General features: G+C 46.2%; 1 protein-coding gene across 1 annotated transcript in view; it reads right to left on the reverse strand.

The window, feature by feature from the left end:
- SEC31B (SEC31 homolog B, COPII coat complex component) overlaps positions 1 to 26,750 on the reverse strand; it is a gene marked incomplete at its 5' end in the record, with an annotated part of 331,579 nt that overhangs the window by 147,589 nt on the left and 157,240 nt on the right. Inside the window, 1 exon segment of the mRNA XM_082267974.1 lies at positions 8,981 to 9,211. Coding sequence (XP_082124100.1) covers positions 8,981 to 9,211 — 231 coding nt within the window.

Below are 26,750 nucleotides of genomic sequence, written 5' to 3' on the forward strand. Positions count from 1 at the left end.
CAAAATGGCGGCTCGTGCGATCCTGCAAGAAAAAATGGCGGCGGCCTGCTGAATGTCTGTGTGCTGCACACAACACTGTCTCTGCCTGGGGATATGGCGTGGTTGGCGGTATCGGCCCCTGGCGGACCGCATGGCCGTTCGGGAGGCCTGCTAATAGCTGGAGATCTGATTTGGAAGGCAGTCTACATGTCCGTGGCTTCTGACTGGTAGGTAGCTTATACTTAACCCATAAGATTCCCAGAATGCCACAGATTACATCTTTTAAACATGTATACAATAGATTGTTAGCTCCCAAACCAAGCCTCCTGGCTTTTTGTACACAAAAAATCACACTCAAAGTAGGAGGATCTGTGACATGTTATAGGATAGAAAGGACTCTTTCTTACCATACCGAGAGGGGCCCGCGTTCACCACAAAACCCGTCAGAGGGAAAGGGGGAACATACTACTCACCATACCGGAACCAGGCGGGCACCAACTCCTGACAGTACCCCTCTCCACCGGGGCGGGAGGGCTGTCGACCGATACGAACGCCGTGACTCATGGTCTTTGGCGTTTCAGCGAGACGTTTAACTCGCGGGTTCAGTCCTTTTAATGGGACTTTGTCGCGGCCGACCCAGCGCGGAGCTATGGCCTGCACGCGCTCGTAGGCTGAACTGGGGTGACCACCAGATCTCAACATCCAGCCCGTCGCCCAGTTCAGCTTTCTTGCTTGAAGATCTCACAGGAACACTGGAGAAAAAGCTGTCTAAAAAAATCCTTTAAGAAAAAATTCTTGCCAGGACCTAAGATCCCAGCAAGGTGTCTAGGTCCTTACTCCTAACTAGACAGAAAATAACTGATTTGCTGAGGCAGAGAGAGAGAGGATATACCCTCTGGGACTGCCCCTAGGGTGTGGCCAGAGCTTTTTAATTTCCTGTCTAGTCCTGCTCCTGCGGAGGTAACATAACCCGAAGGTGGTGTATCACCGAGGACTACGTCTGTCGATGAGCGCTAGAGAAAACAGGATTTCTGGAGTGGGAGGGGTTATATTAGGGTTTCAAACAGCTCTGCTGAAATTCAAGAAACCGGGGGGCGTGGCCGGCAGCCGAGGACGATGGCCGCATGAGAGTAGAGCTCCGTATCCTTCGGTTCTTCTCCAGCGTGCATAAGCGACGAGGGTAAGCGACACCAGCCTGGTTACCCACCTGAACCCTCTCTCCACACCCGCTGGCCATGGGGAAGCGAAAAAACCACGGGAAGCCCCGCAAACTTACAGACTTTTTTGCCTCCACCAGCACGCCGCGCTCTCAAAATGGCGCCGCGGCCTGCTCACAGCGCAGCGGGGCTAACGAGCCCCGGGGAGGTGGCTTGGCGGGCTCTCCTTCCCAGGCTCCTCAATCCCCGGGCTCTGGACATAGGTCTCCCCCGGGTCCCTCTCCATCTGACAGCCCGAAGAAGGCAGCTCCACGGCGCTCTTCCGAACATCATTATGTGGGGGATAGCAGGGCGGGAGACATTTCCCAGGACAGCACTCTGGAATTTTATGAGCATATCAGAGACTTTCCTACCACGGGGCAGCCTCTCAACGATACCAGGATGAAGGAAATGCTCCTAACATTCACTGGCTCGCTATACAGAGATCTTATGTCCTGTGTTACACATCTCAGAACCGATGTGACAGGCCTGGGAGACCGAGTAGATCATGTGGAGGTGAAGATGGCCGATTTCTCGGTGGCTCATAACGAGCTGGTGGACGCTCACAACGACACATCGGATGAGGTGGAGACACTTAAAGCTAAATTGGCCGACTTGGAGGACAGAAATCGGCGCAACAACATTAAGCTGCGGGGAGTGGCGGAAACTGTTCCTCCTACTGAACTGCGCTCCTATGTACAGGCTTTCATAATGGCCCTGCTGCCTGACACCTTAACTGGTGAGGTTATTGTGGATAGAGCTCATCGCCTGCCCAAGCCCCAGCATCTGCCTGAAAAAGTGCCCAGGGATGTCATAGCGAGGATCCATTTTTTTCATGTGAAGGATGACCTCATGAGAATGGCTAGGAAGACATCCCCTCTCCCTGACCCATACCAAGGGATCACTGTGTATGCGGATCTCTCTCAGTACACGATGGCTGCCCGCAAGAAACTGATTTCATTGACGAAACTGTTCAGGAACAACAAGGTAGTCTACTCGTGGGGGTACCCCACGAAATTGCTTATCGTACGAGAAGGCCGCACTTATGCTATCCGTACAGAGGAGGAGGGATTTCGCCTGGCTAAGACTTGGGGCCTGTTGCCTGATCCGGAGGCTTCTATGCAAGTGTCCAACTCTCCCTCACACTTGGATCCGGAATGGTCCTTGGTAAAGTGATCCTGCACTACCCCTACGACAGGGGTTCTGTGGCATAGAAGGGGGTGATAATCCTCGCTTTTTCTGTGGGCTGGTGTACAGGAGGGAACTGGAGGGTGGGAGCTGTTTCCCCCCTACCCACTACTTGCGATTGAGTTCGCATGATGGGGTTTACCCCATACTCTACCTGTGTCATGTTTTGTGATGTTTTTTGGACTTGTGTTTTTGTTTTCCTTTGTTTTTTCAGCCTCCTTACAAGCACCGACTTGAACGTGGACTTTGGACTTTCCTCATGTGCTCAGTACACTCCCGCAGTAGGGAGGTTTCATGGCTCTGCTCCAGTGGACGGATTTGCTGGGTATGGTGAGAGTATACTCAGTGACTCCCTGCTTTTTTTTGATGACCATTTTCTCTTTTATGACGTTGGCCTCATCCTTGGGATGACCCTTACTCGTTTATATTTTAAATTCTCATGCCACTAAAGTTTGTTACTTTAAATGCCCATGGGTTGAACAGCCCCTTTAAGCGGCGGTCTCTTTGGAGGGAGGCTCGCAGTCTTAGGGGGGATGTTCTGTGTGTGCAGGAGACCCATTTTGCGAAATCTAAACAGCCTAAATGCTCAGATAAGCGATACCCCCACATTTTCACGGCCTCTGGGGCGACCAAGCGAAAAGGGGTTCTAATAGCGGTATCTCAATCTGTGGCGTTTCAGCTGCATGACACGATTGTGGATGACGCAGGTCGTTATTTAGTACTCATATGTGACATTAACAATGTCACATATACTATCGTTAATGTATATGCGCCTAACCAACGCCAAATCAAATTTCTACGATCACTGGTTAAGAAAGTGGATCGAGTCAAGAAGGGTCTCCTGCTATATTGTGGGGACTTCAATTGTATAACTGACGCTTCCTTGGACTGTACCCTCCCTCAGAGGCATGCACGAACCACGCTACAGAGGTTCTTGCACTCTTCTGATCTCTATGACCTGTGGCGATGTGTCAATTCCACTGAGAGGGACTACACGTATTTTTCGGCACCCCATCAGTCGTACTCCAGACTGGATCTTTTTGTGGCAGACCTGTCTGTACTGCGTCTGGTGGAGTCTGCCACTATTCATACCATTTCCTGGTCTGATCACGCCCCGGTCTCTGTGGTGGTCGCGGAGAAGCACAATGAGGTGCCTGTACACTTGTGGCGGAACAACGTTTCTATTCTCCGGGACCCCGGCCACGGGGAGCGGTTGCGGGGTCAGATTGAGGACTTTTTCCAACATAATGATAGGTCTGACACGGACATTTTTACCTTGTGGTGTGCACATAAAGCGTATGTTCGGGGCCTGCTCCTACAGCTGGCCTCTAGAGTTAAAAGGGAACGTGCAAAGGCTATGTCCTCTCTCATGTCTAAACTTAAGGACCTAGAGACGAGACATAAGGCCACTCCTACACCTACATTGCTGCTGGAACTTAATTATTGTAGAGCGCAGGTGAGAACTAAGTTGCTGGAGGAACACCAATCTTTGCTGTTTCAATCTAAAGCGCGGTTTTATGCTTCTGGAAATCGCGCGGGTAAGATGTTGGCCAACTATCTTCGGAAGAGGCAACAACAGGCTAAATTATCCTCTTTAAAGGATCCTCACACCTCTCGCACTGTCTACCACCCGTCTGAGATAGCTAATGCCTTTGCCAAGTACTATACTGATCTTTATAATCTAAAGGACGATGCGACTTCGCCGCAACCGTCGGCGGAGGGCATACAGAGGTTCTTGGCAAGATTGAGCCTGCCCACGGTCTCGGAAGAGATGTTGGCGAGCTTAAATGCCCCTATTACGGACCAGGAGATTGAGATGGCTATTGGCTCTCTGCCTCCTGGTAAGTCACCGGGGGCGGATGGCTTTTCAGCTGAATATTTTAAGATCTTCGGCTCTATCGTAACGCCATACTTAGGCCGGGTGTTTAATGCCGCTATGACCAGATCGTTTTTCCCTGCAGAGATGCTCCAGGCTGTCATAGTGGCGCTGCCGAAACCGGGGAAGCCGCCTGATGCTCCACAGAATTTCCGCCCCATATCCTTGCTGAATTCTGATCTGAAGCTTTATGCAAAGATATGGGCGCAAAGACTAGCGAAGGTCACACCCTTACTAGTGCGGAGTGATCAGGTTGGATTTGTTACGGGCAGGCAGGCCCCCGATGGAACTAGACGGACGTTTGATCTTCTGTCTGTGGTGGAAAGTCGCAGGGTGCCCTCAGTGTTCCTGACGCTCGATGCGGAAAAAGCGTTTGATAGGGTTCACTGGGGGTACCTAAAGGCGACGTTAACGAAATTTGGGCTTCGGGGTCCTGTCTGCTCGGCCATTTCGGCCTTGTACACTACTCCCTCAGCTAGGGTCTTTACTAGCACAGCTATGTCGGACACCTTTACGATCACAAATGGCACCCGCCAGGGGTGTCCTCTGTCTCCCCTGATCTTCTCCCTAGTTATGGAGCCACTGGCGGAGGCCATTCGGTGTGACCCATCCATATTGGGTGTTAGGGTGGGAGACAGGGAACATAAAATAGGGTTATTTGCAGATGACGTCATACTCACTCTGACCTCCCCGCCCTCGTCCTTGCGCAACCTGGCTAGGGTGCTGGAGGAGTACGGGGCGGTCTCGTATTATAAATTGAATACTACCAAGTCCCAGTGCCTCCCGATGTATGTCCCCTCTAGAGATCTAGAGGCGTTGAGAACAGAACATCCCTTTCAATGGGCTTCTAAGTCCTTGTTATATCTGGGTATACAGTTATCATTTCCAACAGCCTCTACATACTTGATTAATTACTCTGAATTAACTAAGATAGTGCATAGGGATCTGTCTCACATTGCCCAACACGAACTGTCGTGGGTGGGCAAAGTGGCGGCGTTCAAAATGCTGGTACTACCCAAAGTATTGTACTACTTTAGAACGATACCTATAATCGTTCCGCAACATTTCTTTAATGACATGGACAAGCAGCTTAGGAAGTTTTTGTGGAACGGCAAAGTACCCAAGCTTTCCTACTCTACCCTGCGCAGACCTAGGAGCTGGGGGGGGAGTGGGAATGCCGGATCTTAGAAGTTATCAGGCAGCAGCCCTCCTGGATCAGGCTAAGGAATGGTGTACTCCCCACTCCGATAAGTTGTGGGTTATCATTGAGAGGGCCCTGGTAGCTAATAGAGACCTTCCCTCCCTACTAATAGCGGCTCAAACTGGGCGGAGTCTCCAACTTCCTGGAGTTCCGGCCATTCAGTCTACAGTTCATGGATGGGGGGCTCTGCGACAGGTGTCTGGAATTCCTACCTTGCCTAAAGACCTCACACTGGCTTCCTACGAATTTCTCATTCCCTCGCTGAGGTGTCCCAGCCCTGGTGCCCAGCGCTCCCTTACCTATTCCCAGGTCCTGTCCTCCTCCACCCCCTATGATTTTTTTTTTCTGGCACAACTGCGACATTACCACCTGAAGTTCCCGGAACTGCGAGTTCAGGTACCTCAGGAGGTGTGGGAGTACCTCACTTCGGGGAAACCGAGAGCTGGCGGGTTGTCTTGGTTCTATAAAGTATTGAGGCAACCTAAGGCCCAGTCCAAACTGAAGTGTATGTTATCATGGGAAAGGGACCTTGATGCAGAATATTCCATTGGGGATTGGCAGGCAGCTGTACAATCCTCTTTTAAATATACGCACTGCACTAACCACTGGGAAGGGGCTCTTAAAATATTGCATAGGAGCTACCTTACTCCATCCAGACTGGTCCATATGTACGAGGACTCTTCAGATGCTTGCTGGAGAGAATGTGGAGCGAGGGGCACTGTACTCCATACTTTTTGGGAATGTAGGAAACTACGGAGCTACTGGGTGGCCATCTACGCTTTGGTGGCCACGGTTACAGGACTAAAAATACCTATGACGCCGTCATTGGCCCTACTGAATTTAGGCATTCAGTCCGTCCCGAATGAACATAGATGTATTATCTCACATATTTTAACGGCGGCTAGAACTAATGTAGCGGCGGCATGGAAGTCTACCAAAATCCCTACGGTCTATGAAGTCATCAACCGAGTGAAAATAATTCACTCATATGAAAAATTTTTTTTTAGCTCGGGAAATAATTTCCAGACATTCCAGCAGCAATGGAGGGGGTGGCTAGATAAATACCCTAATTGAGCACGTTTGCTATTCACTTGCTTGTGAATTGGTATTGCTGATTGTTTACTGAATACAGGAGGTTTTGTTTGTTTGGACTGTCCAGTTGATAGTCTACTGGTTTTCAACATTTGAGTGTTATCTACTCCATTCTTGTTATGTATCCTATCACAGCAGAGTCTTCGGAGACCGGTTCTATCCCATGCTCCCGGTTAGCCGGGAGGAAGAGATATGGGATATAGGACTAGTGTACTGGGGACCCATGGACGCTTGCTGGAGATTTGGCTGGGGGGGGGGTGGGAGCCCGGGGGGCATGGGCACAGTATGCTCCCGAAGGGGTGCCGAGCTCCTTGGGTTTCTCACCTGTGCCCTTTGGGGCAACCCGGCTATGTCGCCTGGCACGGGCTTGAGGTTCCCTAGGGAATTGGCTAGAACTCTGAGGGGCTCTGTGTAATGTATGTACAAGTTGTGATATGAGCTATATTTTCTCATGTTGTATTATCCTGTTCTATGCAATGCTAACGAAATATGTTATTGTATGTTGAAAATCTTTAATAAAAACTTATTGAAAAGAAATTCAAGAAACCTCAAATGGCTGAGGGTGTAATTGACATCATCCCTAATCGATTTTTGATGGATTATCTCCTCTTTGAATGGGATATTGTGGGCAATTAAACAGTATGTATTTAAAAAAGAATATAATTTATTTTCACATTTAAAAGAATAAAGCCCTGGTGGACTTGCAAGAAAGTCCGGCAGTTCTGGATCCGCACATACAATTTTACCCCCTCACACAAATTAACCTAGTAAAATCTCCTCAGCAGGCGCTTTTGGGCAAACCTATTGAGGGGACACAAACATACCAAACGCCTAATAGGGTTTATATACACAGCAGCAAAAATAGCGATAGCCCGTTCCTGGCGGACACTGGTGGTGCCGATCGAGCTACTAAAGGCTAAGCTGACCTGGATCATGATGAATGAGAGGATGGTGGCCATGCTTCAAGACAAAATGCCTCTCTGGGCTCTGGATCTAGACGCTGATACTTTACTATCCACTTTCTTTCTTTCCTTCTTCTATCCTTCCTTCCTTCTCAAAATCCCTTTTCCTCTCTTCATCTTCTCTTTCAAATGCTCTACTACTGACATGGAAGTTAATAGACCAATGTATGTCCTTGGCTACTGTGTCCCGCAGTCACTGCCTATACTTGGCAGACAGGTAGCACCCTTGCTTGGACTGCAGATGGTGGGCACCTTCACAGCTTGCCTTAGTATTGTGGGCTGGGGATTGGGCGGGTCACTCTCACTCCCTCCGGATGCAGTATGTTCCCATCGGAGCGCCGGAGGGGGAGTGGCGGGGCCCGGGCCGGCCAGCACAGCATCAGTTTACAATGAGGGGCTACACCATTTGCGGATGTCTATGTCACTGTTTTATTGACCCGAGTACCATGTCAATTGTTTTGAAAAGATCTTGTTCTTCTGCTATATAGTCATAGACTATGTGTACCTTTGCAAACTTTAAAATTAAAGATAAATATTAAAGCTATAAGAATAAAGCTGTGAAGCTATAAATCATTCCATGACATTTATATAGAGAGACCAATGACAGGATAACATTGAGCACATAAATTATTGAAATTGTACAGATGGTGGTGTTTCCAAGCTACTTCTGAATAGGTTCCATCATAGTTGGATAACAAACAGAGATGGTTCCCAGTAGGTGGGGGTATCCAACGCATTTCGAATAATTACAAACATCTTCTTCAGGGATATCATAACCTCTGTCTGCAACATAGAATGTTATGCTGTCATTGGTCTTTCTGTATGAATCTCATGAAATGTATAGCTTCATAGCTTTATTCTTTTAAATGTGAAAATAATTATATTCTTTTTTAAATACCTACTGTTGTTTAATTGCCCACAAAATCCCATGCAAAGAGTAGATAATCTGTCAAATGGCTCTGCTTGCCAGTGTCCAATCACCTGAAGGTACCAGCAGATAAACCCAGTTATCTAAAACAATGCCTGTGCAGTGTCCTGCACTGTACAATTAAGAAAAGCACTTAATCATGTAGATGTAAGTAATTTTATGTTACTGAATATATGTCAGAGCTAGAGATCATAGGGTTTGTAAATATTGAGAAAGTCATGATTTGCTGTTTTCCTCTCACTGTAGATAAACAGAAAGAACCGGGATCATCCTTAAGTAGCTGTTCAAAGCTAATTCGGAGTGCAGTGCTAGAAAGTTCAGTGATTTTATTTATTTGTAATTCAGTCACAGAGCTGTCCATCATAGGATCTGAAGATTAAAAGTCTTTCTATTGTTCTGTGGGGTCTTGTATTTAAAATTGCAAAGGAAATGTTGTGCCATAGTTATGCAGTCTACCCACTGTGTGCCTTGTCATGTGCTAAGAGGAAATACTCAGTAGTTCTGCAATCATAAAATAGTAAACTATAATAATATTGAAAATAGAAATACAGTAAGTACCTTGAGGAAGTTCCAGATATTCTTCTCAATTGCATGGGAAGAGGTCTGCACTTTATTTTGGCAATAGCCCAGGAGGTTACCAGACAGCAAAGCTGCTTGAAGCTCACTTGATCGTGCCAAGAACTCCCTTTCAGTAGTCACCTGACTGATGTAGACCTGGCGAGTACTGGGTTCTTGAGTTGGTTGCACACTTACTTTAGGGTTGTCAAATGAAACCATTTTTCCTCCAAACTGGAAAAGAACACAGACACAAAAAAATATTTACTAACTGTTTTATAAACACAGTTTACAGGATGAGTCTGCCAAAATCATATTTCAGTTACAGAACATGTCCAGGAGAACAAATTAATTATATTTCTTTCCAATAACTCTTGGGGCCTCCCCTCTGACGTGATCTAAGCTCTGCTCCTATTCACGTTGGAATTCTGGATCTTTCCACTCTTCTTGCTGTATGCACTAATTAAAAATACCACGGATCTTCCCACAGTGGAGCAACCTTATAATGGCCACAGTAGGTATGCAGACATGGAGCTCAAGTGCAGAGTGTGCTCAAAGTATGGCAAACACATCTTTAAGCCCAACAGAAGCCAATTTATTATTTGAATGCAGTCAAGCTGCAAATATAGAAATATATATGCCTTTTTTTTTTTTTTTTTTATTTGCGCTGAAGCAAATGATAAGCATGTGCTAAGTGTTGAAAATGTGCTGGCAGTACACAGGAGATTAGACAGCGGCTCTTACACTCCCATCTCTCCTTTGTTCCAATATGCCCCACTGATTACTGCTCTAATCAACATCACTGTCGACCTCTGAGCAGTGCCATTGAATGGAGCAATGTTCAAGGAGAGCTGGACTGAAGCTTGTGTGTGGGAACAGCAGTCCAACATTTCTAGTTCTGCCAAGTTTACCAGATAAGTTAAAATGAAGCCTATTACTGCATATGCAGCCTGACTGCATTCAAGTAACAAAATCTAAAAATGTAATTGGGCTTTAACCACTTAAGCCCCGGAAGATTTTACTCCCTTCCTGACCAGGCCCTATTTTGCGATTCGGCACTGCTTGATTTTAACGGACAATTGCGCGGTCGTTCGACGCTGTACCCAAATGAAATGGACGTCCTTTTTTTTCCCACAAACAGAGATTTCTTTTGGTGGTATTTGATCACCTGTGCGATTTTTATTTTTTGCGCTATAAACAAAAAAAGAGCGTAAATGTTGAAAAAATAACAATATTTTTCACATTTTTTTTATATGAAATTTCCAAAAAAAATGTAAAAATCTAATTTTTTTTAACATTTTTGGCCAATTTGTTACATATGTTTGGTAAAAAAAAAAAAATTGCAATAAGCGTATTTTGATTGGTTTGCGCAAAAGTTATTGCGTTTACTAACTAAGGGAAAGATTTCTGTCATTTTTGGTGTGTTTTTTTTAACGAGTAATGGAGACAATCTGCGATTTTTTTTTTTGTGGGACTGCGACATTGCGGCGGACAGATCGGACCCTTGACTGACATTTTTGACACTTTTGGGGTTACCAGTGACATTACTACAGTAATCAGTGCTATACATATGCACTGTTACTGTAAAAATGACACTGGCAGGGAAGGGGTTAACTTCATTAGAGAGCAAGGGGTTAAGTGTGTCCCTAGAGGCGAGCTTCTAACTGTAAAGGGGTGTGGCTAGTGGTGCAACAACAGAGACATACGATCCTACATAGCAGGACCGTATGATCTCTGTTCTTACACAGGGGAGAATGACAGGCGGCTTGGTTTACATTAGCAGCCTGCCTTTCTCCCTCTCCATGGGGAGATTGCGAGTGACCGGCGGACATCGGGTCCGCCGGTCACTCGCGTGGACTACTTAGGGAACGTGCGGGAGCGCGCCTCCGGCGGCGCGCGCTTGCCCTCTAGAGCCTCACCGGCGAGCGACTTAGTACTACATCACTTTGCCTGTGAGGGGCTGACCAGTAAATAGTCGTGTGGCGGTCGGCAAGCGGTTAAATCTTCACCACCTCTCAAAAACTGAAAAAACTGAATTTTTGTAAAATCTTACCTGTAAAATTCCTTTCTGTGAGTCCTCCGACAGTCGCCGCCACCTCTAAATCATCACTATTGGGTATTGTCCACCTATCCGTAGGAATAGCTAGGCATATAGACTTAGTCAAAAGACAAAAGGCATTAGCATATACACACCCACGGGGGCTGTCCCATCTGGTCAATACCCCCCCTGCATCACCACTCCCAACTCAGTTTGGTAGCATAGCAGTAGGTAATAAGAACCCCAAAAGAGGGGCGGGGCAGCGACTGTCGGAGGACTCAGAGAAAGGAATTTTACAGGTCAGATTTTACAAAAATTCAGTTTTCTCTTACGTCCTCCGACAGTCGCCGCCACCTCTAAGTCATCACTATTGGGATGTCCCAAAGCAGTATAGACATGAGGGGTGGGAGACGCAACCGTAGAAAAGGCAACGCAGTACCCACATCAGAGAAAGGAATCTTACATGCACCATAAGAACCAACCGGGCAACAGAAAAAAACAATGCTCAACAGGAGCAACAGCCCAGGAAAGCAAATGCCAACAGCCAGGGACCCAGAGAAAAATCCAAGGGTCCATCATGGCACTGCCGCACTGAGAACTTTGCGGCCAAAAGAAGCATCAGCTGATGCCAGAACGTCTACTTTGTAGAACTTGGAAAAAGTGTGCACCGACGACCAAGTCGCCGCCTTGCACACCTGGGTCACCGAGGCCCGATGCCAACAGGCCCAGGAAGTACTCAAAGACCTGGTAGAATGCGCCTTAACAGGGAAGGCAATTTGAACCGACTAGGTACCAGGAATGGACGTTTCAATGTGCGCCACATTTCATTAACAGTGTAATAGAATTCCGCTGGGCAGGGAAAAACCTGCGCGGACTTGAGGGTCCTGTGAGTCCCAAATGAGGACACAACGCCCGGAGGACAGGGCTCATCCTCTAAATGTAAGGTTTCCTTAACAGAAACGATCAACTCATCCATGGTCGCCCGTTCTTCGGGTGACCCTGGGGAGGATGTATCAACACCCTCCACCTCAGCCTCCCCCTCAGACCCCGGGGGGTCCAAGGATGAGCGGGACCCTGAATAGGGCACGCTTGCAGCAGCAGCAGCAGCCATATCCCCATCTGAATCAGAAGAGAGACAGGCTTGGCCGTTTTCTCGCAGCCCGTTCAGACATCAGCATTTCCATATTTTCCACTAAAGTCGCAACCTCAGCAGCCAGATCAGGTCACAGCGGGGCCACAGGAGAACTGGGGCCCCCCACTAAAGCTTGAGGAAACTTGCTTTCCTGAGAATCCATGGCTCAAGATAATAAAAAAACTACAGTGCAAAAAAGTAATGTACTGTCCCCTTAAATAGCGCTGCGGAGTGCGCAGCCCACCGCTACTGTCACATCTATGAAGACCCCCAAAAGGAGAAAGAAAACTGAGCCAGAAGCAGTATACAGAAGAAGACAGAGAGATACACTGCAGAGCCCACAGATCGTTGCTACCTGTGCCTGTGCTGTCTGAGAGGAAGAGGAAATGCTGCTGGAGGGGGCTGGCTATAAGCCAGACCCCAGGGAAAATGGCTGCCCCATAGGGATGCATAGGAGGCTACACCAAGATGGCCGCCGAACCGATCGTTCCACCGCCCACAGAATGGCGGCGGATGGCGCCAAAATGAGCTGTAAACTCGCCCCAGAGGGGCTATACACGTGTGCATATTAAAAAACATGGCGGACCTCACGATTTTTCCCCCGCAGCGGTCGCCGCACAACACACAAGTCTGTACCCCCAAACATGCACCTAAGGTGACACTGGGACAGGGACCCCCGGCAAAACATACAGTGCACACAGCGAACCCCGCAGGGATCGCACAGGGAGTCACACAGGCACAGACATGGGGACACACAGCAACACAGACTGTCACCCCAGACAGAGGTCCCACACAGAAAGTACTTACCTGTACCCGATGGCGTGGGGGAGCCTCTATGCACGGATAAACCTCTGTCCTCATCTGACAGGGAGTGCTGTGAGCCAGGGACATGACGCTGCAGAATCGCAGACAAGTCCTGTGAGGTAGCCACCTCACGGCTGCATCCCTGCAGCGAACAGGGATGGGTCGTTCTTAATGCCAGGGCGAAACCATAGCTGAACGCTCGATGGCGGGCTGGGGGTCCATCTGGCCCTCTGTTCCCTGGAGAACCAGGGCGGCCAGTCCGAATCCCAGCACCGCATGATCCATCTTCATCTGAAGAATAAACTAACACTAGAGCTGGTAAAATAAACAGCTAGTAAAGTGAGAGAAAAAAACTGACAAAAGAAAAATCAAATGAAAGATTTAGACTGAAGCCCCAGCACAAGGTAGCCTGACTATTCCTAAGCTAGGCAAACTAAAACTGAGTTGGGAGTGGTGATGCAGGGGGGTATTGACCAGATGGGACAGCCCCCGTGGGTGTGTATATGCTAATGCCTTTTGTCTTTTTACTAAGTCTATATGCCTAGCTATTCCTACGGATAGGTGGACAATACCCAATAGTGATGACTTAGAGGTGGCGGCGACTGTCGGAGGACGTAAGAGAAATCAGGTTTGGATTTGGATGGACAGATTTTTAAAAACCATGATTCTTTAGTGTGTTCCTTAACCACTTGCCTACCAGGTGCTTTTACCCCCTTCCTGCCCAGGCCAATTTTCAGTTAGTAGTGCTGGCGCACTTTTAATGACAATTGCGCAATCATGCAACACTGTAATCATATGACATTTTTACCTTTTATTCCACACAAATAGAGCTTTCTTTTGGTGGTATTTAATCACCACTGGGTTTATTTGGTTTCTAAACAAATGTAAAAACACAGAAAAAAAAAAAAAAGTTTTTCTTCGTTTTGGTTATAAAATTTTGCAAACAGGTATTTGTAATTAGTGTAGATGCTCCTTTTCACACTTGCCGGTTACCGGCTCTCCTCTCCTCACAGTGAAAGAATGAGGAGAGGAAAGCCAATAACCAGCAAGTGTGTGTACATAGTGATCAGTTGTGATTTGACACAGCCGAACACATGGTAAAGAACCACTGTGATTGGCCCTTTACCCTGATCTGTGATCAGCTGTGTCTGAAGGACACAGCGATCACAGAGCGCACCGGGGGTGCGTGGCTCTGAGGGGACGTCAATAGAAGTCTTCCTAAAATTGTACCCGGCATTCAGCTATAGCGCAGTTAGCAAGTGGTTAGCCACTTCAATTCCGGACACTTTTCCCCTTTTTCTGCCAGGGCCAATTTTCGGCTTTTTAGCACTGTCGCAGTTTGAATGACAATTAGGGGATTATAACACCTAAAAACAAAATGCTTATAAGCGCGAGTTACCGCGTTTAGATGCGTTTGCACGCTGTTACAAGCATTTAGCGTTTCAAATGCCAATAAACCTCCGTCTGAACGCATTTTTTTGCTTTAAAAAAAAAAAAAAAAAAAACGCCACTAAACTCAACTGCCTCCAAATGACTATAAATGACTCACTGTAAATGGACAGATAAGATAACAGAGGAGAGTTCAGGGGCTGCTGAAAAAAATGTCCAACTGCTCCTAAATGTCTGTTTATTAGCAGCAGTTTACTTAAAGCGGAGTTCCACCTAAAAAAAAAAAAAAATACATAAAAATACCCCCGGGACAGTCAGGGCTAGTGCATTCCACAATGGATAGCCTCTGAACTGTCCCGGGTTGCACTTACCTTTAAGAAGAAATACTTACCTTGAAAATGTCTTGTCCAGCGCTGCCATCTCAGGTGTGGGCAGCTTGAAGCCAGCGCGATCCTCTTCTGCGTCCTCTTCCATCCTCTTCGGTCCCACGATGCACTGCACCGGCCCCGCCGTCACTTCCGGGGCTGCAGCGTCATCCCTGCATGCCCAGAAGCTGTTTAGCAAGGTATGACGGCGCCTGCACCGGAACTGACGTCGGGGCCAGTGCAGGCGCACTGATTCCTAGGAGCGATGACGTTCAGCTTCCAGGAATCATTGCAAGCCAGGAAGTGACGACGGGCCGTGGCCACTGAGGGGAGGAAGAGGCAGTAAGGGGAGTATAACTTTCTTCTAAAACATGATAAGTAAAAAAAAAAAAAAAAAAAAAAATTGCGATTATCCATTTGTGTTTCAGGTGACCCGGAGCAAGATCGACTGAACTTCAATTTTAGGGTGGAACTCCACTTTAAGGCCCTAAGCTTAAACCATGATCTGTCTTCGCTACCTAACAATTATGGAATGAGAAATTGGGGAGCCTGTCCTGGAACCATCTAGGATGACAAAAAGGGAATCAGCCTTCATGAAAGAAGCATTGGCTGAAAGATAGACTCAAACAAACCACATCAAAACAATGGAAGGAAATTTCCTTTTGATGAACTGGAACCAGAAAGAGGCATGGAGAAACCATTCCCGATCAAGGTGGAAAGCCAGAACAAACTGAACCTCCTCTTCTGGGATCCCCCCCACCTGCGCTCCAGGCTCCTCCTCTTCCTAGTGTGCCACCATAGTTAGTTGCTTCATTTGGTGGCACACCTGCAGGCTTGATCCTGAGCCAGGCTGTGTAAAGCCATTGACATACAGCGCAACTCAACCTTGCACCCGCTCTCTGTTCACAAGATTTGATTGAGAGCAGTAGGAGCCAATGGCTCCTGTTGCTGCCTCTGTAAGCAGAGAAAGAGAGAGAGAGAGAGAGAGGAAAGAGCCGCTGAAGACGGCACAGCCCTGGATCAAGATAGAATTCATACTTCTGAATGAAATTCATAACTTTTGAACTTGCAAAAAAAAAAAAATTAGTTTGATAAGATTTGGCACCACTGGATCTCTAGTCCTTTTCCTCTCCTTGACCTCTCTGAATCCAGGATAATTTGATTATTGTCCTGCTGTTTCACCCTGGTGCCTGAACATTCGACTAGAGCAACACTGTGGAGAGATGTCAGAAACTATAGGATTGTTTTTCTTTTTTTTTTTTTTTTATGTACTGTACTGTTTTCTTCTTGAATAAAAACATCTTAAAATGAAAAAAAAAAAAAAAAAAAACACACACATTCAGGTCCTTGAGGTCCAAGATGAGGGCAAATGTCCCCTGTGGGCTTTTAAATAGAGCAGGCTGGTGTGAAACCCCTGTAACCTTTCTGCAGCAGGACTGGGGGCTATGACCCCTTGGCCCAGATCCAGAGAATGCCTGATGAAAATAGGCAAGCTGCTGAGGGGATACAAGAAAGTTTGATTTAAGAACTGAGGAGCAAAACTACTTCCATTCTTGGTTTTAGAATTGAAATTTAAGCTACTGTCTAAAACTTTATAAGACTACAAATAAACCATTTTACTCAATCATTAATAAAACTCATATTAAATGCGGAAAATAGGATTTCTGTTTTTACCGTAAAATCCATTTCTCCGAGTTCATTGACGGACACAGTGCTCCATTTTCAGAACCATAGGTTTATATCACTCCCTAAAGGAGTAGGACACTATGTAGAAAAAAAGACTTGGCTATGTCTATGGGCAGTCCTAGCTGGTATACATCCCCCTCTCTGCTATAGCCTTCAGTTTAGTAACAAGCAGTGTCAAAAGTATTAAAACTCCTTAGAGGGTTGAGTGCTTTGTCCATTAATGAATTTAGAGAAATGGATTTTACGTTAAGTACAAAAATCCTATTTTCTTTTTTGTTTATTGATGGACACAGCGCTCCATATTCGGAACCATATGGACATCCCCAAGCAGTGCCAAACATGAGGGGTGGGACAAAAAATTCCAAGGCTAAATACAGACTCAAACAGGTAACAGGAGCTCAACAAAAAAACTGGAGCCCAACCTGAACAATACACCCCCAAAGAGGGAACAGACCCCCTAACAGCAGCCTGCAAAACCTTGCGGCCAAAGGAAGCATCCACAGGTGCCAACACATCCACTTTGTGGAAAGTGTGCACCGACAACCAAGTGGCCACCTTGCAAACCTGCGTCACTGACACCGGATGACGGAAGGCCCAAGGACGACTTAGTACCCAAGTAGAGTTACAGGGAAAGGAGGAACCGGACCCCTGATAGAATAGGCCTGAGTCACTGTTGGTCTGATTCATCTGGAAATGGTCGCAGAAGAAGCGGACAGCCCTCTTCTTGGCCTGTCCGTGATCACAAACAGTGAGTCTGACCTCCGAAAAGACTCTGTGACTGCCAGAACATCTGTGGCGTCCGCTAGAGGATCCTGTGACCTTGCCACAAACTTCTGTACCTTTCTGTTGAGCCAAGACGCCAACAGATCCACCTCGGGGGTGCCCTACCGCAGACATATCAGATGAAATCCCTTACTCCCCTTGGTCTAACGCCTGTCGACAGATAGTCCGCCGGCCTGTTTTCCAATTCAGGTATATGTACAGCAGAGAGGGATAATGCCAGCTACATCCACAGCACCCAGAGCCGATCTGTCCAATGATCCAGGCACAGCCTGATCGCCCGAAGTTCTAAGACATTGTTTGGTAGCCTGGATTCCTCCAGTGTCCAACAACCCTGAGCGGAGATAAGTCCAAGGATACCTCCCCACCTGGACAGACTGGCATCCGTAGTGACCACTGTCCAATGCAAGGGGAGAAAGGATTTGCCCTGCCAAAGACCCGGAGAGTGAAGCCACCAGACCAGGGAACCTCTGTGGTACTCACCGTCACTGGAAGTGAAAAACAGATACTTAAAGAGGAAGTAAAGTCCCCCAAAAAAACAGAGAAAAAAAAAGCCCTGTAAAGAGAAAGGCATAATGAGCTAGTATGCATCGCATACTAGCTCATTATGTAGTACTTACCTTAAAACAAAGCCCCCGCCATGCCGCCACCTCAGCGACAGGACGGCGACAAGTCCGGCCGTCCTGCTTCCGGGTTCGCGTCCTCCGGCCATCTGATTGGCCGGAGGCGCGATTACATCACTCCCGCGCCAGCCGCCGTTCACGGCACTGAGTTCTGAAGGAACGGCACGGGTGGCCGTTCCTTCAGAGCGCCTGCACCGATGACGTCATCGGCAGTATGCACTCTAAATATCTCCTAAACGGTGCAAGTTTGGGAGATATTTATAGCACCTATAGGTAAGCCTTAATATAGGCTTACCTATAGGTAAAAGTTTGTGAGGTGGGTTTACAACCTCTTTAATGGTTTGGATTTCTTCAAGTGGGACAGTAATATTTGTCAGCAATATGTTCATATAGAAATATGAAGATTTTATCCTAATTTACACTGGGAGACAGACTGTTGTAGACCATTGCCATGAAGTCTGGGGGAAAACTGTATAAAAGAGCAGCTGTACCATTAAACTTTGAGTTATACTTCACCCTCAATCTCCCCAATCTCTCATTGGGGGAATCTTCTACAAGGGATTGCTATGCTCTTCATACTCCCTTGGACAATCACTAAGCTCTTGTAAGAGCTTGTTCCTGTGCCTGCTTCACCTCTGGGGAAAGAGAGCTTCACCCACTGGAACCTGGAGCCTTGACGTAGGTCCAGGGTGGGTAGGGGGCGGCGAGACCCGAACCAAGCTGCGGCGGTTCGCGGGGTCTGAGGTGGTTATGGTGTCTGGTGGAGTGCTTGGAGCCCTCAGGAAGCACTTGGAGCATCCGTCAACGGAGGTACCCAGTCGGGGTGCGGGTTGATCCGTTACACCCTGGTTTCTCAGCTCAGCTGAATCTGATTATCCTGAGACTTTGGACACTTGTCCAATTTTACCAGGATCTCCCTTTGGAGGGACCTCGTATGGAACTGTGCAAACGGAATTGTGTCAAACCTGTCAAAATAGGAGGGATAAGGCAACACCTTTGCCACGCAACACGACTTGTGGGTGCCAAAGAGAACGGGCACCTCCGCAGCAGCTTCAGGTGCATCCTCCATCTTCAAAGTTTCCCGCACAGATGTAATCAGTGCGTTAACCAGCGCCTTCTCGTGCGCAGCTACAGGAGTAGAGGAATCATCCTCACTATCTGAAAGATCAGGGAGCATGGCTACAGGCCTCGCAGGGTGGTCCATGTCCGCAGTGGTCAAGGCAACTTCAAGATCTGACAAGACCGATGAGGCAGGGGGCTGCTTTTTTTCTAGCCAGCTGCCCAAAAGCCACCTCCACCCAAGAAACAAAGGACCGCCGTCAGTGCATCTATAGAGGGCTGGGACCCTGAGGGACCTTCTGCCTCCGAGAGGGGGGTTAGGTGGGTAAACATGCTCCTGAGACTCCATAAGATAAAGGGGGAACCCACCAGCAAAAAGCGTCTCACCCTGCTAGAGGACTCACCCACCTAAGGCACCGCACCTGTATCACCACAGGGTCAGCCGATAGCAGAGCACCCCACAACTAGCCGCAGAGAGAGAGGGACCCCACCAGAACTCATCACCCCACCAGAGTAGCATCAGAGATAGCCTGTATCCACGTGCAGCATCCAGGGGAAAAGGAAACCCAGGAGTCAGCACTAGGGGAAAGGGAGGAGCCCCTGCAGCCATATTCGCCGCCCAGAGGCTCCACTTTCATGTTGGTCACTCCTATTGCACGCTGGACCAACCAAATATGGCCGCCGGACCACACAAACATGGCCGCTAGCCATAAAGCGTTACACAGGCCCCAATACAATGTCTCTGACCACGGCAAAATGGCTGCCACACATGGCATCCATGAGGCTTCCAGGGAGGTGGAAGGATCCGGGCACAGGACCACCATAAAATTCAGCGCCCACCCTAACCAGAAAGACCATTCTGCCCAGGGGGGAGGGGGGTACAAAGATGGACCACTTAGGGACCAACAACACAAAGGGGGGACTGGGGGGGGGGAGGAGAACACACAGGTCCGACTGTCCCCGCATCCAATTAGCATGACAGGAGAGTGTGACCAGATCTTAATGAAGCCTGTTCACATACTTCTGCACTTCTGGGGCGGCCGCAGTCCACACTGGAAAAGGGTTCTGTGCGTCTTCAGGTCCATTTCAGGTCCGAATTCAGACCTGATTCGCATCTGAAACAGAAAACAGGGACGCACCTCACCCCCTGCTGTGAGCTGCGGCCACAGCTAGTGTGAACCCAGCCTAAATGAGCAAAGACTTACTGCTTAAGCACCCGTATCATTTGCTAGGTCTTCCTTTCTAATCTTGGGTAAAATTTGCTAAGGAATGAATCAATCATATATTACATTCTTATAGCGGCAAGATGTTTGGTAGCCTTAACAAATATCTCAGTTTAATGCAGACCTATACAAATGTACAAAGGAAGTACAGAACCTAAAATATCTAATTGCTAACACTTCCACATACAACTCTGTCTAGGGACCCTGGCAGACAATAGAAAACGGAGCCCTAATAGACACATTTAACACACTTTTTCCTACCCATCTACATACCACAGAGCAATACCATATTACATATACAGGTGCATCTCATAAAATTGGAACATCAGCAAAAAGTTAATTACAGTAATTCAATTTAAAAAAGTGAAAATTTTATGTAGATGCGTTACACACAGAGTGATATATTTCAAGCATTTCTTTCTTTTAATTTTGACGATTACGGCTTACAGCTAGTGAAAACCCAAAATTCAGTATCTCAGAAAATGAGAATATTACACAAGACCAATAAAAAAAAAAAAAGGATTTTTAATACAGAAAGTTGGCTTACTGAAAAGTATGTCCATGTACAGTATAGTATGGGCATGTGCAGAGTCACCTTTACAGCTACAAGCTACAGTGGACCAACACCAGCAGATGATATGGCTCCCTAAATCATCACTGACTGTGGAAACTTCACACTGGGCCACATGCAACTTGGATTCTGTGCCTCTCCACTCATCCTCCAGACTCTGGGACCTTGATTTCCAAATGAAATGCAAAATTTTCCACAGTCCATGATGATTTGGGGGGCCATGTCATCTGCTAGTGTTGGTCCACGGTGTTTTATCAAGTCCAAAGTCAGCGCAGCCCTCAACCAGGAAATTCTAGAGCACTTAATGCTTTCCTCTGCTGACCAGCTTTTTGGAGATGCTGATTTCATTTTCCAGCAGGACTTGGCACCTGCCAACACTGCAAAAATAACCAATACCTGGTTTAGTAATCATGGTATCACTGTGCTTGATTGGCCATCAAATTTGTCTGACCTAAACCCTATAGAGAAACGGAGGTACTGTCAACAGGAAAATGAGACACCAGACCCAACAATGCACATGAGCTAAAAGCCACTATCAAAGCAACCTGGGCTTCCATAACACCTCAGCAGTGCCGCAGGCTGATCGCCTCCATGCCAGACCGCATTGTTGCAGTAATTCCTGCAAAAAGGAGCCCTGACCCAAGTATTGAGTGCATACTATACTGTACATGGACAAACTTTTCAGTAAGACAACATTTTTGTATTAAAAATTACTTTTTTTGGTCTTATGTAATATTCTGAGATACTGAATTTTGGGCTTTCACTAGCTGTAAGCCAAAATCATCAAAACTAAAAGTAAGAAATGCTTGAAATATATCACTCTGTGTAACACATCTATATAAAAAATATAGGAGTTACACTTTTTGAAATAAATTACTGCAATAAATTAACCTTTTGCTGATATTGTAATCTTATGAGATGCACTTGTATATGATGCTAGTGAATGGATCAGATAACGCACCTCGAATGGACTCTAACCCATTTAATTCCTTCCATTTCTTCCCTTTCAATTACAGCTGAATCTTTCTCCCTTCTTGCTATTCTTCCTTTTTATTTCATGTTTACTCATTACCAAAACTAGTTTCATGTTTTCAGGTTTCATAGAGTTAAAGTGTCATTAAACCCACATCATAAAAACTATCAATAAATGTTGTATTAAGTGCTGTTCATACTAAGTCACTAGGCGATTCTTTTTCTGAATTCTGCAACAAACCCGATTGATTCTTCTGCTTCCTATCTCCACCTTCTGTTCATGTCCCCAATTCAGCTAGGGATTTTGCAGCTGTTAAGGCAACTCTGCACATGCTCAGTTTTCACTAGGTTTCTATTCTGAGCATTTCCTCCCTATTACATCTGAGCAGCTCATGTGACTATAGAGTCACAAATGTAGGCTTACAAACAATGGTAAATTACAGCCCACTCGCTTCCTCCTTCTCCATGCCCACTAAACAGCTAAACACACAATGGTCTACGCTGCTCACAGGTGAGCCGGCTCCAATGGCATGATCTCCTTACTGCATGGTATTCTCCCAGTTGCAGCTGAAACAGTAATGACAGGAAAGTCCGGATGGCTGCACACCAAACTGAGATCCAAATACCTTTATTCGCAAAAAACCATGAAGAACAAGAAGAGCACTACATGTACAAGCAAGGGAGGATCGGTCTACATGTTTCACACAGGAATTGTGCTTTATCAAAGCTCATTTATTTCCTCTATGAACTGGTAATTTATACCTAGCCAGCCCAGCCCCCCAACGGGGGGGGGGGGGGGGGGTGTCAGCAGGTTAATTAACCAATTCAATACTATGTTCTTATCATTGTTTAACAATCAAAAGAGGGTTACAAAAAAACAAATAAGGTGTAAAAGTAATGATACAAAAATATATATACAGTTATGTTCAAAATTATTCAACCCCCAATGCTGTAAAGGGTTTTAGGGAATTTAGTGTACATTTGTAATTGTATTCAGAATGAAATCCTACAAGGACTTCTTAAAGAACCATATGCAACTAAAATGACATAAATTGGTTTTGTAATACAGTAGTAAATGTTTCTTTTGTGAATTCTTCATTGACACAATTATTCAACCCCTTAAAGACTACCACTCTGAAGAACAGAGGTTCATTGAAGTGTTTTCAATCAGGTATTGAAAACACCTGTGGATGTCAGGGAGCAGCAATAAAGCCTAATAAGCACCAATTAGGCAGCTTTAAAATGACTGTGATACTCAGCTCCTTCTAGACATTTACTGGTGTGGTTACAAACATGGTGAAGTCAAGAGAATGGTCCAGGAAGACAAGAGAAGAGGTGATTACTCTTCACAGGAAGGGCAATGGCTATAAAAAGATTGCAAATATGTTAAACATAGCAAGAGACACCATAGGAAGCATCATTCGCAAATTCAAGGCAAAGGGCACTGTTGAAACGCTACCTGGTCGTGGCAGAAAGAAGATGCTGACTTCGACTGCTGTGCGCTACCTGAAGCGTAGAGTGGAGAAAAGTCCCCGTGTGACTGCTGAGGAACTGAGAAAAGATTTGTCAGATGTGGGTACTGAAGTTTCTGCTCAGACAATACGGCGCACACTGCGTAATGAAGACCCCCATGCCAGAACTCCCAGGCGCACCCCCTTGCTGTCTCCAAAGAATAAGGAGTCGACTGCAGTATGCCAAAAGTCATGTGGACAAACCACAGAAGTTTTGGGATAGTGTTCTGTGGACTGATGAAACAAAATTAGAACTGTTTGGGCCCATGGATCAACACTATGTTTGGAGGAGGAAGAACAAGGCCTATGAAGAAAAGAACACTTTGCCTACTGTGAAGCATGGCGGGGGGGTCAATCATGCTTTGGGGCTGTTTTGCTTCTGCAGGTACAGGGAAGCTTCAGCGCGTGCAAGGTACCATGAATTCTCTTCAGTACCAGGAGATATTGGATGACAATGTGATGCAGTCCGTCACAAACCTGAGGCTTGGGAGACGTTGGACTTTTCAACAGGACAATGATCCCAAGCATACCTCCAAGTCCACTAGAGCATGGTTGCAGATTAAAGGCTGGAACATTTTGCAGTGGCCATCACAGTCACCAGACTTAAATCCGATTGAGAACCTCTGGTGGGACTTAAAGAAAGCAGTTGCAGTGCACAAGCCTAAGAATGTGACTGAACTGGAGGCTTTTGCCCATGACGAATGGGCGAAGATACCCGTAGATCGCTGCAAGACACTTGTGTCAAGCTATGCTTCACGTTTAAAAGCTGTTATAACTGTAAAAGGATGTTGTACTAAGTACTAAGATTGAATGTCACTTGGGGGTTGAATAAAACTGATAATGATGTGAGCACAGAAAAGACATTTGTGGTTATTTCATTATAAAGGTTATGTTATATTTGTCTGACCTACACGTGCCTCTTTGATTTAATTGTAAGCAGGATGACTGAATGATCAAAATCAATGTCAAACTGGCCAAAACAATCAATTTCAGTGGGGGTTGAATAATTTTGAATACAACTGTACATTCCCGAAGGCTCAGGTTAAGGTAAATGGTTGCCTGTCCTCAGTTTCCCTATCTGGAATGGCAAGAGGCAGGGATGGCCTCTCTCGCCACTCTTGTTTGCGTTGGTCATGGAACCTTTGCTCACAAGGATACGAGCTAATCAGAATATTGGAGTGGTCCTTTGTGGGCTCTGTGGAACATAAACAACAAAAAAAAATGTGTATATGTATTTTTTGATCAAGCCATATAAAAAAAAATAATAAAAGAGCTAAACCAAATTAATGAATTTGTTGTATCACTTATAAAAACCAACTGTAATGATGTGGGCAGTCACTTGCAGATACCATACAGCTGCAGGAGACCCCGTAGAACCACCCCTGTTGAAACAGACATGGGTTGTTTCCCCACGTCTGTTTTAAAAGGGGTGTTTCTATGGGGTCTCTAGCAGCTGCATGGTCTCTGCAACTGCCCACAAACATCATTACAGTTGGTTTTTATAAGTGATACAACTAATTCCTTTGGCTTAGCTCCTTTATTAACTTTTTTTATATGGCATGCATTATCAAACAAAATAAAAATAAATTATATATATATATATACACACACACACACACACACACACACACACACACAATTTGTTTTGTTGTTTCCTCTGGAGATAATCTATGACATAATTATAGTCTTTGTTGTTTACTTACACAGGGCCCTTTTGAGCAGCCACAGCGCCGTGCAGTTTGGCTCCTCTTCCGGCCGCTGGGGTCCGCCACTACCGGGTTCCTGACCGAGCCGTATCGGACGTCGGTCAAGACCGCAAGTGACGTGGTTACTGGTGGAACGCAGGCGCATCGGGACTTCCTGATTTCCGATGCGAGCGTGCGTTCCAAGGAGGCTTCGGCGCAGCCCTAGTGAGCGGCTCAAGCCTCTGCCACCCCTCCAAGATGGGGCTGTCAGTTAAGGTCCCCTGTTTTCAATATGTGACCCATCTTTAGGCCCACTGAGGAGTCCCCCTGGCGACCCCTGCTGTGTAAGGGAACTGGTAGGTATATACACAATTTGGATGTAATATGTAATTTACCTTAGAGTCCACTGAGGAGTGCTCCTGGTGATCCCTGCTGGTTAGGGACCTAGTAGGTGAACATTATATATATATATATATATATATATATATATATACATACATACACACACACACACACACACACACAAACACACATACATTTGTAAATATAATGTATTAATATTTTTATATACATCTTCTATGAGTGCTATTACCAACCAGTATATGTATGTATTTTCAGCTGTGACTGATTTTTGTTGTTTTTTTTATGGGTCCCCGATATAATTCTAATTTTGATTTGAATTTTAAGTATATAATGCATTTTATTCAATTACAATGTACTATAAGCTACTATTTGTGTGTTATGGTGTTAAAGGGGCAGGGCTGACCTATGTGGGAGGGCCTGTCTACTCTGCTATGCTATATATATATATGTCTAGCAAGTCATTTGTGATCATGGCTCTGATGAAGAGGGTTCTCCCTTGAAACGTGTCAGCCCCATCACCACAGACGCCTTCCAGTCCTCCTGCTTTACCAAAAAGCATCCTTGTCCTTATTGCAAAAGGAATTTTTACATGCATACTTTCAGCATACATTTGTAAGTATATTGTATGGCATGTCTTAATTTACCAATAAATGTCTTGTGATACTGCACTAGGTCGTGCGCTCTTCTCTTGTGTTCTAGGGATTGCCCATTAGTTTAGCCTTATTGGATGTGCTGGATGGCCTTGGGATAGACCTTCCTAACTCTCCAGAGCATTCTCTCCTCCACGTTCCCCATATACCTAACTCCCACTATAAACGTAGTGCCCTCCCCCCATCTTCTTAGTGCTGCCAAGCGTCTTATACCTATCCACTGGAAAAGCTCCCATATCCTGAGTGAGGGGGAGTGGCTCCGGAAGGTGGGTGAGATTATGGAAGCTGAAGATTGGCTTGCCACTTGCAGGAATACCCGAAAAAGATCTGAATCCACTTGGGCTCAATGGAAAAACCACACATCAGACTTGGCCCCGATATCTTGCGTAGACATAGCTCTACTAGCCCTGGCAGACTCTACCTTTAAACAGTTGGTCCAAGCAGATCGAAATCTTACTGTTGACAATCTCTGTTGCAGAACCAAACTAGCTGTGAACCAGGTGTGTTCACCATGACCAAGGCCTTCAGTGACATGGGCCTCATCACTGAATGTTCTAATATTGTTGGAGCTTTGTTTGTACTCTGAACTGTTCACCCGGGCGAGAAAATATCCAGTTATATTGGCTCTCTCCTCCTCCCCCAGCTGGGGTGGGAGTCGCGTCTACTGGGGGCGAATGCCCGTGACCGAGGAGACCTTAATTTTGCTCCGCTCGGACAAGGCTCTATGCACCCACCTGGGATAAGAACAGCTATATTCCCTTTTCTTTTCCCTTTCTTCTCCTCCTCATCTTTTGTGTATCTATCCCATTGTTGTTACTTTACTATATAATTGTTCCATATTATGCTTCACAATTTCATACACCTCTTTGTACTATTTCGTTGATTTATAGAGTGTATATGTTTTGAAAATGTTTTCTCCTTT

The sequence above is a fragment of the Pelophylax lessonae genome (assembly GCF_965119305.1).
Source record: "Pelophylax lessonae genome assembly, chromosome: 9".
NCBI classification, from domain to species: Eukaryota; Metazoa; Chordata; class Amphibia; order Anura; family Ranidae; genus Pelophylax; species Pelophylax lessonae.